This window comes from Lucilia sericata, unplaced genomic scaffold (assembly GCF_015586225.1).
Source record: "Lucilia sericata isolate MDLA Ls3-8-SP2 unplaced genomic scaffold, ASM1558622v1 Contig000194F_arrow, whole genome shotgun sequence".
Lineage (NCBI taxonomy): Eukaryota > Metazoa > Arthropoda > Insecta > Diptera > Calliphoridae > Lucilia > Lucilia sericata.
Genome location: NW_023994222.1, coordinates 195,319 through 216,993, shown reverse-complemented (window position 1 = coordinate 216,993; position 21,675 = coordinate 195,319). Strand labels below are relative to the sequence as shown.

Here is a 21,675-nt window from a genome sequence, read left to right as displayed (position 1 = left end):
ATTTTTCAGCACTTTCATTAATTATTTAGCTTTTTTTAAACATATTTTAGTAATTAAGATTTTTCTATTCATTAGACAAAAGTTCAAAAATGTTATCTTTAGAATAAGTGTTTGAAATTTGTGAGAATTTTTTTTGGGGGGATTTTATAAAACAATAACCTTGAGTTCAAATTACAAAATGTTTTTAAATATTTTGTAAGTAATAAAATAATGGAACTTAAAACTGATAATAAAAAAAAAATTTGGTCATTTTCAATTCAAGTTTTAAATGGCCCCAATGACGTCGTTGTGTCTTCCAAAATAAGTCACATTAAAAAAAAAAAAAAAAGAAAACTATTTGTCATAAATATTTAGCAAGCCATAAAATTGACAACAACTTTGAAATACAGTAGTGGGCCATAGCCACACACATATACAGCCCCTGCTTAGAAACTGGTCATAGAATCCACTTAATTTTTTTCTGTTACCAAAATGTCGCGCCACATGTATGAGAGAAAAAGTGGTTATAACTATTTATGGGAAAAGTATAGACATGCTGGTTGTTAGTTTAAAATTTAAAATGCAATTTTTGCTTCAATGCAATTCTTAAACTTGTAAAACTTAATATGGTTATTTGTCAAGAAAACAACAACAACTAAGTAAACAACATTATTTACCACTAAAACCTCAAAAAAAAAACTTTTAAACATGATGTAATTTTTTTGGCATAAAATATCAAGAAAACTCCAATTTAAAATTTTCAATAGCAAAAATATACACGAAAAACGCTTTTAAAAGAAATAAAACAAATAGTTCATAAAATTAAACTTTTCAAATTTTAATTTTCCGTAAAAAAAATAACGGTTACTCGGGTAACCGCATAACCGGTTACTCGAATAATCGTCTTAAAATTCCACAAAAAACATTTAATAGCTTAATATATAAACAAACATTAAATTTTCTACAAAAAAAATGTAACGATTAATCGGTTAACCGAGTAACCGTTTAAGAAAAATTTCCCAAAATCAAAAAATTATTATAAAGATATGATCACAAATGTCTATTTTTTTATTTTTTGAGCTAAAATACTCGTTATTTTTCTATTAACGCTAAAAAATCAACGGTTACTCGGGTAACCACATAACCGGTTACTCGAATAATCGTCTTAAAATTCAACAAAAAACATTTAATAACTAAATATATAAACAAAAATTAAATTTTCTACAAAAAATTTTAACGATTAATCGGTTAACCGAGTAACCGTTTAAGAAAAATTACCCAAAATCAAAAAATTATTATAAAGATATGATCACAAATGTCTAATTTAATAATTTTTAAGCTAAAAACCACTTTAATTATCAATTTCCGCTAAAAAGTTAACGATTACTCGGGTAACCGCATAACCGGTTACTCTAATAATTGTCTTGAAATTCAACAAAAAACATTTAATAACTAGATATATAAACAAAAATTAAATTTTCTATAAAAAAATTTAACGATTAATCAAATAACCAAAATTTTATACGGTTACTCGTGTAACCGAATATTTATATTTAACAATAATCACATAAAAATATAAGAAATGTACAAATATTTTTGTAGAATTTTATATTGTGCTTAAGTTTTGTAATTTTTTACCAATTTGAGGTTATTTTATATGGTTACTCGGGTAACCGAATAACCAAATTAACAAATAATAACCTAAACATTTTAGGAAAATTACTAAAAATTTTTAAAAATTTTATATTCTGCATTATTTTTGTAATATTTTATAAATTAGAGAAAATTTTATATGGTTACTCGGGTAACCGAATGTTCAAATTAGAGAATAACTTCATAAAAATATAAAAGAAAAAAAGAATTTTTGTAGAAATTTATATTGTGCTTAAATTTTGTTTATTTTTAAGCTAATTAATGAAATTTTGTTATGGTTACTCTGGTAACCACATGGCTTATTTTGTAAATAATGTAATAAAAATATGGGAGAATTGTTAGAAATTGTTTAAAATACTACTTTGGACGTAATTGTTGTAAATTTTAACAAATGGACGAAGTTTTTGTATGGTTACTCGGGTAACCGCTTAAATTTTTTCTAAGGAATAATGTAATAAATATATAGGAAAAGTATTAGAAATAGATTGGAACTTTATTTTGTGTTTATTTTTTTTTTAATTTTTTAAGCAATTAGCAAAATTTTTATCCGGTTACTCGGGTAATCATATTACTTATTTTATAAATAATGTATTAAAAATGTGCGAGAAGTGTTAGAAGTTATGTTGATTTTTTTATTATTCGTATTGCTAGTAGTTTTTGTCAGATATGTGAAACTTTTTAACGGTTACTCGGGTAACCACATGAAATATTTTATGAAAATTGATATAAAAATATAGGAAAATGGTTAGAAATTCTCTAAAATTATATATTAATCGTATTGTTAGTTGTTTTTCTCCAAATTGTAGAAATTTTCAACGGTTACTCGGGTAACCACATGTTTTATTTTTTGGAATTATATAATAAAAATATGGGAAAAGTATTAGAAATTGTTTGGAACGTTATAGTGTTCTTTTTGTTAGTAAATTTTGTCCAAATTGTAGAAAATTTTAACGGTTACTCGAGTAACCACATATCATATTTTATGAATAATCTAATAAAAATGTGGGAAAATGGTTAGAAATTGTTTAAATTAGTATATTATTTGTATTGTTAGTAGTTTTTGTCTGAAGTTTGAAACTTTTTAACGGTTACTCGGGTAACCACATGTTAAATTTTTTTTGGAATATATAATAAAAATGTAGGAAAATAATAATTTGGAATGTTATAGTATTCTTTTTGTTAGTAAATTTTGTCCAAATTGTAGAATTTTTTAATGGTTACTCGGGTAACCACCTGTCATATTTTATGAATAACCAAGTAAAAATGTGGGAAAATGGTAAGAAATTATTTGAATTAATATATTATTTGTATTGTTAGTAGTTTTTGTCCGAAGTTTGAAACTTTTTAACGGTTACTCGGGTAACCACATGAGATATTTTTTGAATTTTATAAAAAAATGTGGGAAATTTATTAGAAATTGTTTATAACTTTATATTATTCATATTGTTTCTAATGGTTACTCGGGTAACCACATGTTATATCTCTTTGATTTTTATAATAATAATACGGGAAAAGTGTTAGAAATAATTTGGAATGTTATAGTATTCTTTTTGTTAGTAAATTTTGTCGAATTTGTGAAATTTTCTTAATGGTTACTCGAGTAACCGTTAAGCAATTTTTCCAGATTTTAGTAATTTATCGTTTTATTTCTTTAGTAAACGTTTAAAAATTATGTTATCTTGATTTTTGTAAAACATTTTTTTAATTAATTTAATGTTTTTTTTTTGTTTTATATAACTTTTAACACGAATAAGCGTTTTTCATAAATTGTATTATTTATTTGTTTTCTTAATGTTTTTTCACTAATTGCTGGTAATTTTTGCAATAAATTTAAAACTTTTTTTAAACTGTTTTTTAAACTTTATTAAAGTGTTATTTAAAAACAAATAAATATATTTTTTCACTATTAAAGCTTTTTCTTTGTTTATTGATTTTAGTTTAACCTTATATATTTAGCGGTTATAACTTTTAATGTTAAATGATTTTTACTGTTTTAATTTTTAAGAAACTTTTCAAGCATTTTAAAGTTTAAATTGCGGTTTTTTAGTTAAAGTCTGTCTTGTATTTTTGTAGGTTTGTTTTGTTTAAAAAACCACATAATAAATACAATTTTAGAAAATATACAAAGTTATACTTTATATATAATTTTTATTAATACTATGGTTTTTTATTTGTTTTTGTTTTATATGTATTGTCGGTTTAAAGGGTTAAGTATGTGCAACCATGTGCAAAAATTTTTTTGAAATTTAATACATTTCCAAGAGAAATTAATAACAAATATAGAAAAAACAACTTTAAATAAATACCTCTAAAGAAATTAGGTAATATACAGTAGAAAGGGAAAATATAACTTTCAACATGTATTTTCCTTTTAATTCATTATTGAAAATTTTAAATTTCAACAGCAAATTCCACTTTTCAAAAAACCGGAAATTATTATACGTCTCTTATAAACATTTGCATTTAAATTTACTCCATCTATCCTTGAAATTTATTCACAAAAGACAAAAAAAGAAACTTAACCCCTGTTATTTTACGCATTACCCTCGAATTGTTATCAATTTTATTACTCTTCCCCCCTCTACCAGTTCTTTTTTTTCAAATCCTTCTCCCTCTCTCTTTCTTCCTTACTAAAAACGATGACTCAGCCTTAATTTGTTGAGACACGCTAAAGGAAGAAACCCTATAAAAAAGGAAAAACCATAAAAAAAGTGGTCAAAAAATAAAAGAGACGCCAAATTGGCGCGTGTTGTCAAATATCAATTACAGTTAGAAAAACTAACAAATTTATAAAAGTTTTATGTCAATTTCTAGTATTTTTATAGAAATGTGTAAAACTATAATAAAAAAAAACTTTCCCCCCCAAATCTAAATAAATATTTTATTACATAAATTTTACCCAGAAAGAAAACATAAAATAGAAAATTTATCAAGAATAATCAAATTTTGATAGACATGCGCATTTTCCTGGAAAACAGGGGTTGGCGGGGGGTACTAGAAGAGAAAACTAAGGTGATTTGAAGGAAATAACTAATTTTGAAACATTTTCGAAACAAAAAAATAATTTCCTTTAAGAAACAATATAAAAATTTAAACTTTTCTTAAAAAAAAATTATATGGTTACTTGAGTAACCGTTAAAAACTTTCCCCATTTGATTTAAAATTAATAAGATAAAGCAAAATATAACAAAAGGAAATATTTCTTTTACATATTTTAACATTTTAAAGCCATTTTATGTAAACGAATAATCGGTTACTCGAGTAACCGTTTAAAATTTTTCCTAATAAACTAAAAATATTATTAAAAAGAAGTTCTTAACAATTTTTCCTACTTTTTTTATCATTTTTTTAGATAATTCCTCAAATTACTAAACGATTACCCGAGTAACCGTTTAAAAATTTGAAGGAAATAACAAATTTTAAAATATTTTCGTTATAAAAATATGTTTAAAGTAATTCCCTTTAAGATACAATTTAAAAATTTTAATTTTTCTCAAAAAAATTATATGGTTACTCGAGTAACCGTTAAAAATTTCCTCATTTGACTTAAAATTAACAAGATAAAGCAAAATATAACAAAGGCAAATATTTCTTATACATATTTTAACATTTTAAAGCCATTTTATGTAAACGAGTAACCGGTTACTTGGGTAACCGTTAAAAAAAATTTCCTAAAAAGCTAAAAATATCTTTGATATAAAATTTCTAACAGTTTCTTCTACTTTTTTTATAATTTTTCTAGATAATTCCTTAAATTACTAAACGATTACCCGAGTAACCGTTTAAAAATTTGAAGGAAATAACCAATTTTGAAATATTTTCGATATAAAAATATGTTTAAAATAATTCCCTTTAAGAAACAATTTAAAAGTTGTAATTTTTCTTTACAAAAATTACATGGTTACTCGAGTAACCGTTAAACAATTTTCCCATTTGACTTAAAATTAATAAGATAAAGCTAAATAAAACAAAATGCATTATTTTTTATAGATTTTTAACATTTAAAAAACATTTTATGTAACCGAATAATCGGTTACTCGAGTAACCGTTAAAAATAATTTCCTAAAAAGCTAAAAATATCTTTGATATAAAATTTCTAACAGTTTCTTCTACTTTTGTTATAATTTTTCTAGATAATTCCTTAAATTACTAAACGATTACCCGAGTAACCGTTTAAAAAATCCTCCAATAGGCTAAAAATTACTTGAAAATACCAAAATTAAATGAAATTCCTTATCATTTCTGTTACTATTCTTAAATTTTTTTGTGAGTTTTTCATTAAATTGCTAATCGGTTACTCGAGTAACCATTTAAAAACTCCTTCATTTGTCTTAAAATAATCAAAAATATGCTTTAAAATAAGACTCAAAACCATTACTGGCAATTTTCTTAAATTCAAAGGAGATTATAAGTTAATTTGCAATATGGTTACTCGAGTAACCATTTAAATATTTCTCTAATATGCTAAAATTTGCTGTTCAATAGAGTTATATAAATTTCTTAGCAATTTCTCATAAATTTCTTAAATTTTTACTAGATTATTCGTTACATTGCTATACCGAGTACCCGAGTAACCGTTTAAAAATTACTCTTAAATGCTAAAAATGTGTAAGAAATTTTATTTATATGTAATTTCTAACACTTTTTGATACTTTTTCCTACATTATTACTAGTTTATGCGTTAATTTGCTATATGGTTACTCGAGTAACCATTTCAAAATTCCTCTTCTATTTGGTTATTCATCCAAAATTTTGCTACCAAAATAGTAAATATATGAATTATATCAATTTCTTTGAAGATTCTTAATACTTTTCTTGCATTTTGAACAGTTTATTCGTTTAATCTGTTAACCAGTTACTCGAATAATTTTCTAAAATTTTACCAAATGGCTATAAATATCAGAAAAATATTATAGTATACAATTTTGCTCATTTATCTTTGCCTTTAAACATTTTTTTAACGATTATTCGTTAGTTTAATTATTCGGTTAACCGATTAATCGTTAAAATTTTCTTGAAAAATCCTCATTTCTAAAAAAAATTCAAATGTAATGCTTCTAAATTTCTTCTTCTAAAATTCTTAACAATTTTTTCTGATTTATAAACGATTAATCGTATAAAAATTTAATCGGTTACCCGAATAATCGTTAAAATTTTTTGTAGAATTGCTGAAAAAATTGTTTAAAATGTAATGGCTTTCAAATTCTAAACAATTTTTGTTTATTTATAAACGATTAATCGAATAAAAATTTAATCGGTTAACCGAATAATCGTTTAAAAATGCAATAATTTGATGGAAAAAATTACAAAATTATTAATAAGACATAATTTTAAGCAATTTTAAACACGCGTTTGAATATTTGTTGCATTATTGGTTTAAACGGTTATTCGGTTACCCGAATAATTTCCTGAAAATCATAAAATTTTATCTAAATATTAAATTTTTACATCCCTAGACATTTTTTAAGTTTTAAAACATATTTTGTAACGATTATTCGTAAAACCGGTTATTCGGTTAACCGAATAATCGTTCATTTTTTTGAAGAATATTTAAAATTAAAGTGTTTTTAAGTTTTTCACTATAATTTTTTTAGTTTTTTGTCGATGAATTTATTAAAAAACACCTTATTTTACTTCTTGATTCCAATCAGAAGACAACAACAAATCATGTCAATATTTTATACTGATTATCCGAACAAGGATTTCTATTGTTTATACAAGAATTATAAGCTAAACTATTAATATTTATTACCCAAGGTAGAAACAGCAGAAAGATAGATATGTAATATTTATTAGAACTTTATTTATTTATTCATAGAAAGAAAGCAAAGCTCGTACACACACACACACATCCTTTAAATAACCTTGACCGCATTATCCTTTCTTTTATGGTTATTTAAACAAATGGCATTTCTAATGAGTAGCAAACATTAGCAGATAAAAAAACTATAAGCGATTTTTTTCTATATATTCTAAATGTTATATTTACACACGTAAATATGACAAACAGCAGCAGTGGAAGAAGAAAAATGATGTAATTCTTTCTTCTCTTTCAAATAATGTTGACATTTTTTTCCTCTTCTGTAGAATGATTCTTTGATTTTTTTTCTCCACTTACTAGTTAGAGGAAAGAAATGCTTTCTTTTTATATATTTTTGCTACGGGTGACTAAATTTTTATGACTTTGGAATGTCTGTCGTGTGTAAAAAACTGAATATTTCTAATGAATAGATAATGAGCTTGAGAAAAAAAATGAGAAAAGCAAGATCTTTAAAGAATGTTTGTAAACAGTTAAGTTGAAATCATAAACTAAACTGTACAATAGTCTAAACTATAGACCAGACTATAGAATAGAGTATAGACTAGACTATAGCCTAGACTATAGACTAGACTATAGCCTAGACTATAGGACTAGACTATAGACAGACTATAGACTAGACTATAGACTAGACTATAGACTAGACTATAGACTAGACTATAGACTGATATAGACTAAACTATAGACTAGGACTATAGACTAGACTATAGACTAGACTATAGGACTAGACTATAGACTAGACTATAGACTAGACTATAGACTAGACTATAGACTAGAATATACGGAGTAGTCTATAGTCTAGTCTATATCCAGCCTTTAGAGTAGTCTACTGTCTGGTCTATTAGTCTAGCTAATAGTCTAGTCAATAGTGTAGTCTATAGTCTATTATCGTCTAGTCTATACTCTAGTATAGTCTATAGTCTAGTCTATACTCTGTATAGTCTATAGCTCTAGTCTATAGTTCGTATAGTCTAGTCATAGTCTAGTCTAGTCAGTATTGTTCTAGTCTATAGTCTAGTCTATAGTCTAGGCTATAGTCTAGTCTATAGTCTAGTCTATAGTCTAGTCCTATAGTCTAGTCTAGAGTCTAGTCTATAGTCTAGTCTATAGTCTAGTTCTATAGTCTAGTCTATAGTCTAGTCTATAGTCTAGTCTATAGTCTAGTCTATAGTCTAGTCTATAGTCTAGTCTATAGTCTAGTCTATAGTCTAGTCTATAGTCTAGTCTATAGTCTAGTCTATAGTCTAGTCTATAGTCTAGTCTATAGTCTAGTCTATAGTCTAGTCTATAGTCTAGTCTATAGTCTAGTCTATAGTCTAGTCTATAGTCTAGTCTATAGTCTAGTCTATAGTCTAGTCTATAGTCTAGGTCTATAGTCTAGTCATAGTCTAGTCTATAGTCCTAGTCTATAGTCTAGTCTATAGTCTAGTCTATAGTCTAGTCTATAGTCTAGTCTATAGTCTAGTCTATAGTCCTAGTCTATAGTCTAGTCTATAGTCTAGTCTATAGTCTAGTCTATAGTCTAGTCTATAGTCTAGTCTATAGTCTAGTCTATAGTCTAGTCTATAGTCTAGTCTATAGTCTAGTCTATAGTCTAGTCTATAGTCTAGTCTATAGTCTAGTCGATAGTCTAGTCTATAGTCTATAGTCTAGTCTATAGTCTAGTCTATAGTCTAGTCTATAGTCTAGTCTATAGTCTAGCCTATAGTCTAGTCTATAGTCTAGTCTATAGTCTAGTCTATAGTCTAGTCTATAGTCTAGTCTATAGTCTAGTCTATAGTCTAGTCTATAGTCTAGTCTATAGTCTAGTCTATAGTCTAGTCTATAGTCTAGTCTATAGTCTAGTCTATAGTCTAGTCTATAGTCTAGTCTATAGTCTAGTCTATAGTCTAGTCTATAGTCTAGTCTATAGTCTAGTCTATAGTCTAGTTTATAGTCTAGTCTATAGTCTAGTCTATAGTCTAGTCTATAGTCTAGTCTATAGTCTAGTCTATAGTCTAGTCTATAGTCTAGTCTATAGTCTAGTCTATAATCTAGTCTATAGTCTAGTCTATAGTCTAGTCTATAGTCTAGTCTATAGTCTAGTCTATAGTCTAGTCTATAGTCTAGTCTATAGTCTAGTCTATAGTCTAGTCTATAGTCTAGTCTATAGTCTAGTCTATAGTCTAGTCTATAGTCTAGTCTATAGTCTAGTCTATAGTCTAGTCTATAGTCTAGTCTATAGTCTAGTCTATAGTCTAGTCTATAGTCTAGTCTATAGTCTAGTCTATAGTCTAGTCTATAGTCTAGTCTATAGTCCAGTCTTTAGTCTGGTCTATTGTCTAGTCTATAGCCCATGGACTATTATGTAGTCTAGTCTATAGTCTAGTTTATGATGTAGTTTAGTCAATAATAATCTAGTATATGATCTAGTCTATAGTATAGTCTATATCCTGGACTGTAGTATAGACTAAAGGCTTGTCTATAGTCTAGTCTATAATCTGTTCTATAGTCTAGTCTTGTCTTTGCTCTAGCACGTAATCTAGTCTATATTCTAGTCTGTGTTCTGGACTGTAGTTTAGGCTATAGTTTTGTCTATAGTCTCCTTTGTAGTCTGGTCTATCTAATTTTTTACTTTAGTTATTAGCTTAGCTTTATGCCTTTCAATTCCTTAAAGTTTTTCTCCAACCAAATTCTTCCATTTTTACAAAACTTTATCAAATAAATATTTAATGAATTTGCACTAGTTTTCCGGCCCTTTTTATTCAATTGATATTTATTACTACAGTATACATATTTAATTGTATGATTTATTTCAATTTACTTTTTAGTTACACAATTTCCCTCAGTTTAATAAGACAATTACAAAAAAATCAATAATAACGTTTATAAATTAAACCCTTTTTATAGCTCACACATGCCAAGCAAATAAAACACATGACTTTTTTTCCACTTTGGAGTCTCTATAATGACGAGTTAAGTAAATTTTCATGTAAAATTAAATTACCCTATAATTATGCTACAATAAATATTACCTGTACCCCACGTAGAAGAATGAGATTGTGTGTGTATATATATTTTCCACACCATTTACATATATGAGAACTAAAAGGGGAGTGGCGAGGAGTTATACTTCTGAAGCGGCTTCTGTTTTACTTAACAATTTGTATAATTTAGCAGAAAATTGTTGTCAATTTAAAAAAAAAAATAAAGAGTTTAAAGTGGTTATAAAATTGTAGTTAATATGTACATTGTACATATATAGTTTTTAATATATTTTTAACTTACCGCAACAAAAAAAATAAATAAACATCTAAAGGAACTGTTTTGTATAATAGACAATATAACAAAAGGGTTACTATTTAAGTATATATTAAAGGACTATTAAGGACTCTTTTGTTTTTCATAGAGGATAGTATGGAAAGAGAAAAATAGAGGAAATAATTCAGAGGAAATGAAGAAAGGTTAATAACCGGATGGTTTAAAAGCCTAGGTACTACAGACATATTTAACAACTAAACTGTAGAGCAAACTACAGACTAGACTATAGACTAGACTATAGACTAGACTATAGACTAGAATATAGACTAGACTATAGACTAGACTATAGACTAGACTATAGACTAGACTATAGACTAGACTATAGACTAGACTATAGACTACACTATAGACTAGACTATAGACTAGACTATAGACTAGACTATAGACTAGACTAGACTATAGACTAGACTAGACTATAGACTAGACTAGACTATAGACTAGACTAGACTATAGACTAAACTATAGACTAGACTATAGACTAGACTATAGACTAGACTATAGACTAGACTATAGACTAGACTATAGACTAGACTATAGACTAGACTATAGACTAGACTATAGACTAGACTATAGACTAGACTATAGACTAGACTATAGACTAGACTATAGACTAGACTATAGACTAGACTATAGACTAGACTATAGACTAGACTATAGAATAGACTATAGACTAGACTATAGACTAGACTATAGACTAGACTATACACTAGACTATAGACTAGACTATAGACTAGACTATAGACTAGACTATAGACTAGACTATAGACTAGACTATAGACTAGGCTATAGACTAGACTATAGACTAGACTATAGACTAGACTATAGACTAGACTATAGACTAGACTATAGACTAGACTATAGACTAGACTATAGCTATACTATAGACTATACTATAGACTAGACTATAGACTAGACTATAGACTAAACTATAGACTAGACTATAGACTAGACTATAGACTAGACTATAGACTAGACTAGACTATAGACTATAGACTAGACTAGACTATAGACTAGACTAGACTATAGACTAGACTATAGACTAGACTATAGACTAGACTATAGACTAGACTATAGACTACACTATAGACTAGACTATAGACTAGACTATAGACTAGACTATGGACTAGACTATGGACTAGACTATAGACTAGACTATAGACTAGACTATAGACTAGACTATAGACTAGACTATAGACTAGACTATAGACTAGACTATAGACTAGACTATAGACTAGACTATAGACTAGACTATAGACTAGACTATAGACTAGACTATAGACTAGACTATTGACTAGACTATAGACTAGACTATAGACTAGACTAGACTATAGACTAGACTATAGACTAGACTATAGACTAGACTATAGACTAGACTATTGACTAGACTATAGACTAGACTATAGACTAGACTATAGACTAGACTATTGACTAGACTATAGACTAGACTATAGACTAGACTATAGACTAGACTATAGACTAGACTAGACTATAGACTACACTATAGACTAGACTATAGACTAGACTATAGACTAGACTATAGACTAGACTAGACTATAGACTAGACTATAGACTAGACTATAGACTAGACTATAGACTAGACTATAGACTAGACTATAGACTAGACTATAGACTAGACTATAGACTAGACTATAGACTAGACTATAGACTAGACTATAGACTAGACTATAGACTAGACTATAGACTAGACTATAGACTAGACTATAGACTAGACTATAGACTAGACTATAGACTAGACTATAGACTAGACTATAGACTAGACTATAGACTAGACTAGACTAGACTATAGACTAGACTATAGACTAGACTATAGACTAGACTATAGACTAGACTATAGACTAGACTATAGACTAGACTATAGACTAGACTATAGACTAGACTATAGACTAGACTATAGACTAGACTATAGACTAGACTATAGACTAGACTATAGACTAGACTATAGACTAGACTATAGACTAGACTATAGACTAGACTATAGACTAGACTATAGACTAGACTATAGACTAGACTATAGACTAGACTATAGACTAGACTATAGACTAGACTATAGACTAGACTATAGACTAGACTATAGACTAGACTATAGACTAGACTATAGACTAGACTATAGACTAGACTATAGACTAGACTATAGACTAGACTATAGACTAGACTATAGACTAGACTATAGACTAGACTATAGACTAGACTATAGACTAGACTATAGACTAGACTATAGACTAGACTATAGACTAGACTATAGACTAGACTATAGACTAGACTATAGACTAGACTATAGACTAGACTATAGACTAGACTATAGACTAGACTATAGACTATAGACTAGACTATAGACTAGACTATAGACTAGACTATAGACTAGACTATAGACTAGACTAGACTATAGACTAGACTATAGACTAGACTATAGACTAGACTATAGACTAGACTATAGACTAGACTATAGACTAGACTATAGACTAGACTATAGACTAGACTATAGACTAGACTATAGACTAGACTATAGACTAGCCTAGACTAGACTATAGACTAGCCTATAGACTATAGACTAGCCTATAGACTAGACTATAGACTAGCATATAGACAATATTTTAGTTTATAATCTGGACTATAGTCTAGTTTATAATCCGGACGAAAGTACAATCTATAGTCTGCAGTATAGTCTGTAATCTGAATTGCAGCTTAGTTTATACTTAGTTTGGAATATAAGTTAGTTTATAAGTTATTCTAGTCCATGATCTGGATTATAGTTTAGTCTTTAGTGTGGACTATAGTTTAGTTCATAGTCTGGACTATAATTAGGCTATAGTCAAGTCTGTATTCTAGTATAAAGTCTCAACTGTAGTCTAATCAAATGTTTTAAATTCTCCACATTTATTATTTTTTTAATACTTTACATTTTGTTTCGCAACAAATTTTGTTCTGCTTTTCGTAACATTTTATTATTACATCATGTATGGGTTGCCCCCTTGCATATTAATAGTTTATTTGTGCCTCTTCTTAATAAACCCACTTTCCATACTTTTTTTAAAACATTACAAGAATAAAATATTAAATAAAATAAGAAAAAGAATGAAAAAAGTAAAATTAAACTATAGAGTAGAATATTATGTCAGTTGCAGTAAGAAAAAAATACAACAACACTATATGAATATTAAAGAAAAATGTAAATAAATGACAAAAGTAAACAGATTGGTTGTTAAAGGAAAGGGTGAGGTAGTAGCAGAAGGATAAAGTGAATAATTTACAAATGTAACACAGTTACTTATTACACTTATAATAAATTGTTTTAATTGGTGTAGTCGTTGTTGCAGTATGAATATTAAAAGGTAAACAAACACACACATAGTGTGTTAATAACAGAAAGTGTTGTATTAATCAGGGGAATTTTCTTTACAGGGGAGAAGTTGTGTTTTAAAGCCAGAATAGAGTTATTTGTTTTACAGGTAATAAATATTTCACTTTGGCTAGTTCTTGTTGTTGTTATTTGTTTACAACTGTTAACAGTTTGTTGCGAAACTATTAATTCTCAATGAATGACAAATGAGCTGCGAAAAAGAAGATGATAATGCGAGTAAATGTCATTTTGCAAATATTTTGTTTTTGTTTTGATGTTTATTTATGATGATTCATTAGCATTTTTTGCATGAATTTATTTGTGTTTTGTTGTTGTGAGCAAAGTCAATGTCATTTTTAATATTTGTGTTGATTTTTAAGCAAAAAAAAGAGCAAAAAAAAATAAATTATACAGAAAGTTATGAAAAAGAATGCTGCAAAAAAAACTATTACCCACGCATTAATTATAATAAAAGCAACAACAATAACAACAAGTTTATTACCTTCATAGTGTTATATACAACAATATGTGGGCTAATGCAATAAAGGAAGACAAATTACAATAAAACCCAGCAAACAATTTAAAGAAAATTTAAAAGAAATTTGAAAATTTAAGGAAATTTAAATTATAAATAACTTTTTAAACAAAATTTTACTGCAGTATTATAAATATTAAATGAAAATACAAAAATATCCTGTTCCTTTTTCCTCTTAATGACCATTTCTTTTAGTTTTAGTTTCTACTTTTGCTTGCACATGCAAGCACTATACATGTTGTTTACAAATAACCCATATTTAAGTCATTCATATTTATAACGAGTTCATTGTCCTAAAGGTCCTTTTTATCCACTACTCTATTGCTTTCAACCTCTCTCTCTCTCCCTTTCTCTTGCTTATTCTTCTTCTGTTTGCTGTTGTTATTATTCTAAGAGTTCATTTTGTTGGTTGGATTTTTCTTTGAAAAAAGGTTGAGGTTTTTCTTATATTGAAAAGTTTAAATGAAAAAAAAAACACAGCTCCTGTTTATATCCTTAAGGATTTAACTTGAATAATGTCTAGCAAACGTTTTTTCCTAGAATTTTTTTCTCTTTCTCTCTTCTTGTTTTGTTAAAATAACTAAATATTTGTTTAATAGTGACATTAGAGACTTCCTATTTGTTCCTTGAATGCATTTATAATGACATATGTTAAACAGTAGAGGAAGTAGAAGAAATAAACAAAATTTTTTCATTTGAGTTCATAAAATGACCAGAAATCCTTTTAATCTTAGAAAAGCTTAAGGATAATTTTTGAAATTAAGGAAAAAATTACAAAAATCACACATTATGCTAAGAAATATGCCTAAGCGAGGAAAATTTATGGTTTTTCAACATTTTCCGGTAAGTTCGAAAATTCGAACTTAAGTTCGAAATTGAAATTTAAACCGAAAAATGCTTAAAATATTAAAAATTTTAGTAGTATTCAATTTTAAACAAAATTTTAAGCAATTTTGAAACATTTTTTGGGAATTTCGAATATTCGAACTTAAGTTCGAAATTGAATATCTGACGGAGAAAAACTATAATTAATCTATTTTCATAGTATTTATTAATATTTAATAAAAATTTACGAGATTTGAAGTAATTTTGAAACGTTTTTAGAATTTTCGAAAATTCGAACTTAAGTTCGAAATTGAATTTTTGCCTGAAAAATACAAAAATATTAAAAATTTTTAATTGTATTAAATTATAAACAAGACTTTTACAATTTTAAGCAATTTTGAAACATTTTTGGGATTTTCGAAAATTGAAAATTTAAACCGAGAAATGCCGAAAATGAGAACAATTTTAAGCAATTTTGAAACATTTTTTTTTTCGAAGCAATTTTGAAAATTTTTTGGGATTTTCGAAAATTCGAACTTAAGTTCGAAATTGAAATTTAAACCGAAAAATGCTTAAAATATTGAAAATTTTAGTAGTTGTAAATTTTAAAGAAAATTTTAATAATTAAAAATTTTTGGGAATTTCGAAAATTCGAACTTAAATTCGAAATTGAAATTTTGACGGAAATATAACCAAATTATTAGAATTTTTACAAATTTAAAGCATTTACACATAAATTTGTTTAATAGTGACATTAGAGACTTCCTGTTTGTTCCTTGAATGCATTTATAGTGACATATGTTAAACAGTAGAGGAAGTAGAAGAAATAAACAAAAAATTTTCATTTGAGTTCATAAAATGACCAGAAATCCTTTAATCTTAGAAAAGCTTAAGGATAATGTTTGAAATTAAGGAAAAAAATTACTAAAATCACACATTATGCTAAGAAAAATGCCTAAGCGAGGAAAATTTAAGGTTTTTCAAAATTTTTCGTTAATTTCGAAAATTCGAACTTAAGTTCGAAATTGAAATTTAAACCGAAAAATGCTTAAAATATTGAAAATTTTTAGTAGTGTTCGATTTTAAACAAACTAATAATAATTTTAAGCAATTTTGAAACATTTTTGGGAATTTAGAAAATTCGAACTTAAGTTCGGAATTGAATATCTGACGAAGAAAAACTAAAATTAATCTGTTTTCATAGTATTTATTAATATTTAATAAAAATTTACGAGATTTGAAGTAATTTTGAAACGTTTTTAGAATTTTCGAAAATTCGAACTTAAGTTCGAAATTGAAATTTAAACCGAAAAATGCTTAAAATAATGAATATTTTTAGTATTGTTCGATTTTAAACAAAATAAGAACAATTTTAAGCAATTTTAAAACATTTTTGGGAATTTCGAAAAAAACTTAAGTTCGAAATTTAAATTTTGACCGAAATATAACCAAATTATTAGAATTTTTACAAATTTAAAGCACTTACACATAAATTACCTAATTTTAACTAGTTTTCATCAATTTTTCAGAATTTCGAAAATTCGAACTTAAGTTCGAAATTGATTTTTTTGCAGAAAAATGTCCAAAACCTCATAATTTAGTTAGTTAAACTACTTTTAGCATATAATCTAAAAAAGATCAGCATTTTCCTACAACTTTGAAAATTCGAACTTAAGTTCGAATATCAATTTTTACCACAAAAGTTCTGAAAATTCTTATATAAATTATTTAAATCATTTCTAGCTTAAATTTATGCAAAATGTTGCATTTTTTTCCAATATCGAAAATTCGAACTTAAGTTCGAAAATTAAAAATTCGGTAAAAATTCACAATTTGTGCTTTTTAATTAGTTTTTGCAATTTTGGTTGAACATTTTATCCTTTTCGTTAAGTTCGAAAATTCGAACTTAAGTTCGAATAAGAAGATTTTCTGAAAAAGTTCTCAAAATTCTTAAATAAGTTATTTGTAGCATTTCTAGTTTGAATTTATGCAAAATTTAGCATTTTTTCGAATTTCGAAAATTCGAACTTAAGTTCGAAAATTTAAAAATTATTGAAAACTTTTGAAATTTGAGTTTTTTAATTAATTTTCTCTCAGTGTTTTTTTTTAGTTTAATATTATATGTTATTCTTATTTTTAATAACATCATTAAAATATATATTTTTTAATTATTTTATTTCTTCTCCTTTACACAAGTTTTTGTAACCAAAACGTTAGACAGACACACTTTAATGTTTCAGCAATAAAAAAACTTAAGAAATATGTATGTATTTTTCTGCTTGTTTCCACTTAATGGTGTGTGGTATGTAGTTTTAGCCCGTTTCTTCTTCTTCTTCTACACAACTTGTCTCATAGTTGTTCTTTTTATTTTAGACTCTTTTTTTACGTCAGTGTACTACATGAAGTTTAACAACCTACATTTTTGTTTTAACTACTGCGACAGTAAAATTAAGGGGACCAACTGAAAAAAAGAAGTAAATTCAAAATTTCAAAAAAGTTTTTAAAGATTTTTTCAAAACTTTATATATTTGTTTAATTTATAAAATTTAGTTTATTTCCTTATGAAGAAAGAGAGAGAGTTTATATACCCCTTTCCTAAACCTGGCCACCTTATTTCTCTGTTCAGTTATTAAAAAAATTTTTGTTCTAGTACCTCTTGTTTTAAAACAAAATTGTTACAATTATGTTCTTAACTATGTTCTACATACTGTTAATGAAATTGTTGATAATTTGTTAGAGAAAAAAATAAATTTTATTTACTTTTACTTGTTATTTTTTTTATTAGAAGTTTTATAAGCCTAGAAACATATTTTTACTTTTATTAATTTTTTCCGTTTCATCATTCAAACAAAAGAAAAATTTTAATTAAAATATCTGTAACACTTTCCATGAAGGTTGTTTAAGAGATTCAATATTAAAAGGAATTGTTAAAGAAATATTTTAAATTTAAAAGAAATACTAGAACAGAAGGAATACTATAACAGAACTAGAACAGAACTAGAACAGAACTAGAACAGAACTAGAACAGAACTAGAACAGAACTAGAACAGAACTAGAACAGAACTAGAACACAACTAGAACAGAACTAGAACTAGAACACAACTATAACACAACTAGAAAACAACAAGAACACAACTAGAACACAACAAGAACACAACAAGAACACAACTAGCACACAACTAGAACACAACTAGAACATAACTAGAACACAACTAGAACACAACTAGAACACAACTAGAACACAACTAGAACAGAACTAGAACAGAACTAGAACAGAACTAGAACAGAAGTAGAACAGAACTAGAACAGAACTAGAACAGAACTAGAACAGAACTAGAACAGAACTAGAACAGAACTAGAACAGAACTAGAACAGAACTAGAACAGAACTAAAACAGAACTAGAACACTATAGTCTATAGTCTAGTCTATAGTCTAGTCTATAGTCTAGTCTATAGTCTAGTCTATAATCTAGTCTATAGTCTAGTCTATAGTCTAGTCTATAGTCTAGTCTATAGTCTAGTCTATAGTCTAGTCTATAGTCTAGTCTATAGTCTAGTCTATAGTCTAGTCTATAGTCTAGTCTATAGTCTAGTCTATAGTCTAGTCTATAGTCTAGTCTATAGTCTAGTCTATAGTCTAGTCTATAGTCTAGTCTATAGTCTAGTCTATAGTCTAGTCTATAGTCTAGTCTATAGTCTAGTCTATAGTCTAGTCTATAGTCTAGTCTATAGCCTAGTCTATAGTCTAGTCTATAGTCTAGTCTATAGTCTAGTCTATAGTCTAGTCTATAGTCTAGTCTATAGTCTAGTCTATAGTCTAGTCTATAGTCTAGTCTATAGTCTAGTCTATAGTCTAGTCTATAGTCTAGTCTATAGTTTAGTCTATAGTCTAGTCTATAGTCTAGTCTATAGTCTAGTCTATAGCCTAGTCTATAGTCTAGTCTATAGTCTAGTCTATAGTCTAGTCTATAGTCTAGTCTATAGTCTAGTCTATAGTCTAGTCTATAGTCTAGTCTATAGCCTAGTCTATAGTCTAGTCTATAGTCTAGTCTATAGTATAGTCTATAGTCTAGTCTATAGTCTAGTCTATAGTCTAGTCTATAGTCTAGTCTATAGTCTAGTCTATAGTCTAGTCTATAGTCTAGTCTATAGTCTAGTCTATAGTTAGTCTATAGTCTAGTCTATAGTCTAGTCTATAGTCTAGTCTATAGTCTAGTCTATAGTCTAGTCTATAGTCTAGTCTATAGTCTAGTCTATAGTCTAGTCTATAGTCTAGTCTATAGTCTAGTCTATAGTCTAGTCTATAGTCTAGTCTAGTCTAGTCTATAGTCTAGTCTATAGTCTAGTCTATAGTCTAGTCTATATTCTAGTCTATAGTCTAGGTCTATAGTCTAGTCTAGTCTTAGTCTAGTCTATAGTCTAGTCTATAGTCTAGTCTATAGTCTAGTCTATAGTCTAGTCTATAGTCTAGTCTATAGTCTAGTCTTTAGTCTAGTCTATAGTCTAGTCTATAGTCTAGTCTATAGTCTAGTCTATAGTCTAGTCTATAGTCTAGTCTATAGTCTAGTCTATAGTCTAGTCTATAGTCTAGTCTATAGTCTAGTCTATAGTCTAGTCTATAGTCTAGTCTATAGTCTAGTCTATAGTCTAGTCTATAGTCTAGTCTATAGTCTAGTCTATAGTCTAGTCTATAGTCTAGTCTATAGTCTAGTCTGTAGTTTAGTCTGTAGTTTAGTCTATAGTCTAGTCTATAGTCTAGTCTATAGTCTGGTCTATAGTCTAGTCTATAGTCTAATCTAGTCTAATCTAGTCTAATTTAATTATTCAAACAAACCCCTTTTTATTAAATGTTAATTTCTCTTTCCTTTTTCTCTCTTTTTTTTCCGTAGAATGTGGTGGACTATAACTGGAAACTTTGGAAATATACTACCAATCGATTGGTCAAAATCGTATACACGTAAAATGCATATGCCTACTTTAAATTTGGGACAAAATCCACCTAAACAATCTGATTCTCTAGATGCGCAAACACCCGGTGATGATCTCAACAGTGAAGATGAAGCCATAGCCAATGATCTAGATATGCATGCTCTCATACTAAATGGCCTGAACAGTGAAACCGAAGAACCCATTAAAAGTGTCGAAGAAGTCATAAAGGAAATTGAATATATTATAGATGAGGCAGAGAGTCCAACAGAGGATGCTACCACTTGTGAATCGGAAGTAATAGAGAAGGCTAAAGAGGTGTTGGGAGCTCCGCTATATGCGGAAAGTAAGTGGGATGGTTTTTAGAATTTGATAAATTTTTTTAAATAATTTTTTCTTTTGTTTATTCCTAAAGAATTGCAATATTTATCTATTACCCAATTGAATGAGTTGTATATGGAAATGGAGGTTTTGATCCAAGAGCTGAGTGAAACTTTAATCAATGAATTGGCTTTAAGAGATGAATTGGAATTTGAAAAAGAATTGAAAAATTCTTTTATTTCCATACTGCTGGCAGTACAAAATAAAAGACGGCAATATCATGTCGAAAAGAAACGTGGCAAATTCCAGGGTCCCGATCCTAAATATTTAACTACCGTCATACCCTATACCTTGGAGAATGGCACACCTAATAATCAAAATTTACAAGTTTTAATTAAAAGTGAGTTTTGTTTTTATCTTTAGTAAACAATTTTTTTTAATATTGTTTTATTTTTCTTTTTTGCAGTTTTAAAAGCCATTAATGAGGATAGTCCTACCGTGCCCACTTTATTAACGGACTACATTTTAAAGGTATTATGTCCCACATAAATCTGTTTTCTTTAAATTTTTTTTTTTTTAAGTTATTTTGTCTTATAACAAAAACAATTCTTTTTAAGAACAAAAAAAAATATATTTTAGTTTTAAGTGTAATTTTTTTTTAAATCTAATTCTAAAAAAAAGAAGAAAAAATTTATATAAAAGAAACAAATTTAGTTGCTAATTTAATTACCACAAAAAAAAAAAGAAACATTTAAATAAATATTAAAAAGTTTATAATATATTAATAATATAATAATAAATTTAAAAAAAAAAAAACAACAAAAAAGTTTATTTAACATTCATAAAAATTATTTAAATTTAACATAAAAAACAGTTAATGCTGTTTGTTTAAAGCGATAAATCTGAAGAAGACTCTTTTTTTTAAATAGCAAATGTTCTAAAGAAGATTGTCTGCTAATA

General features: G+C 27.1%; 1 protein-coding gene across 3 annotated transcripts in view; it reads left to right on the top strand.

The window, feature by feature from the left end:
* LOC119601863 (fasciculation and elongation protein zeta-2) overlaps positions 1–21,448 on the top strand; it is a 56,599-nt gene extending 35,151 nt beyond the window's left edge. Inside the window, exons 2-5 of one of the 3 annotated variants that reach the window (XM_037953086.1) lie at positions 20,358–20,425; positions 20,489–20,740; positions 20,810–21,115; positions 21,182–21,444. In XM_037953086.1, the coding sequence (XP_037809014.1) occupies positions 20,358–20,425; positions 20,489–20,740; positions 20,810–21,115; positions 21,182–21,264 (709 nt within the window). In that variant the 3' untranslated portion in view covers positions 21,265–21,444. Of the gene's footprint in view, positions 1–20,357; positions 20,741–20,809; positions 21,116–21,181 lie in introns of all 3 variants that reach the window. The other 2 variants (XM_037953084.1, XM_037953085.1) reach the window with 2 other exon arrangements.
* Positions 21,449–21,675: the final 227 nt, after the last annotated feature.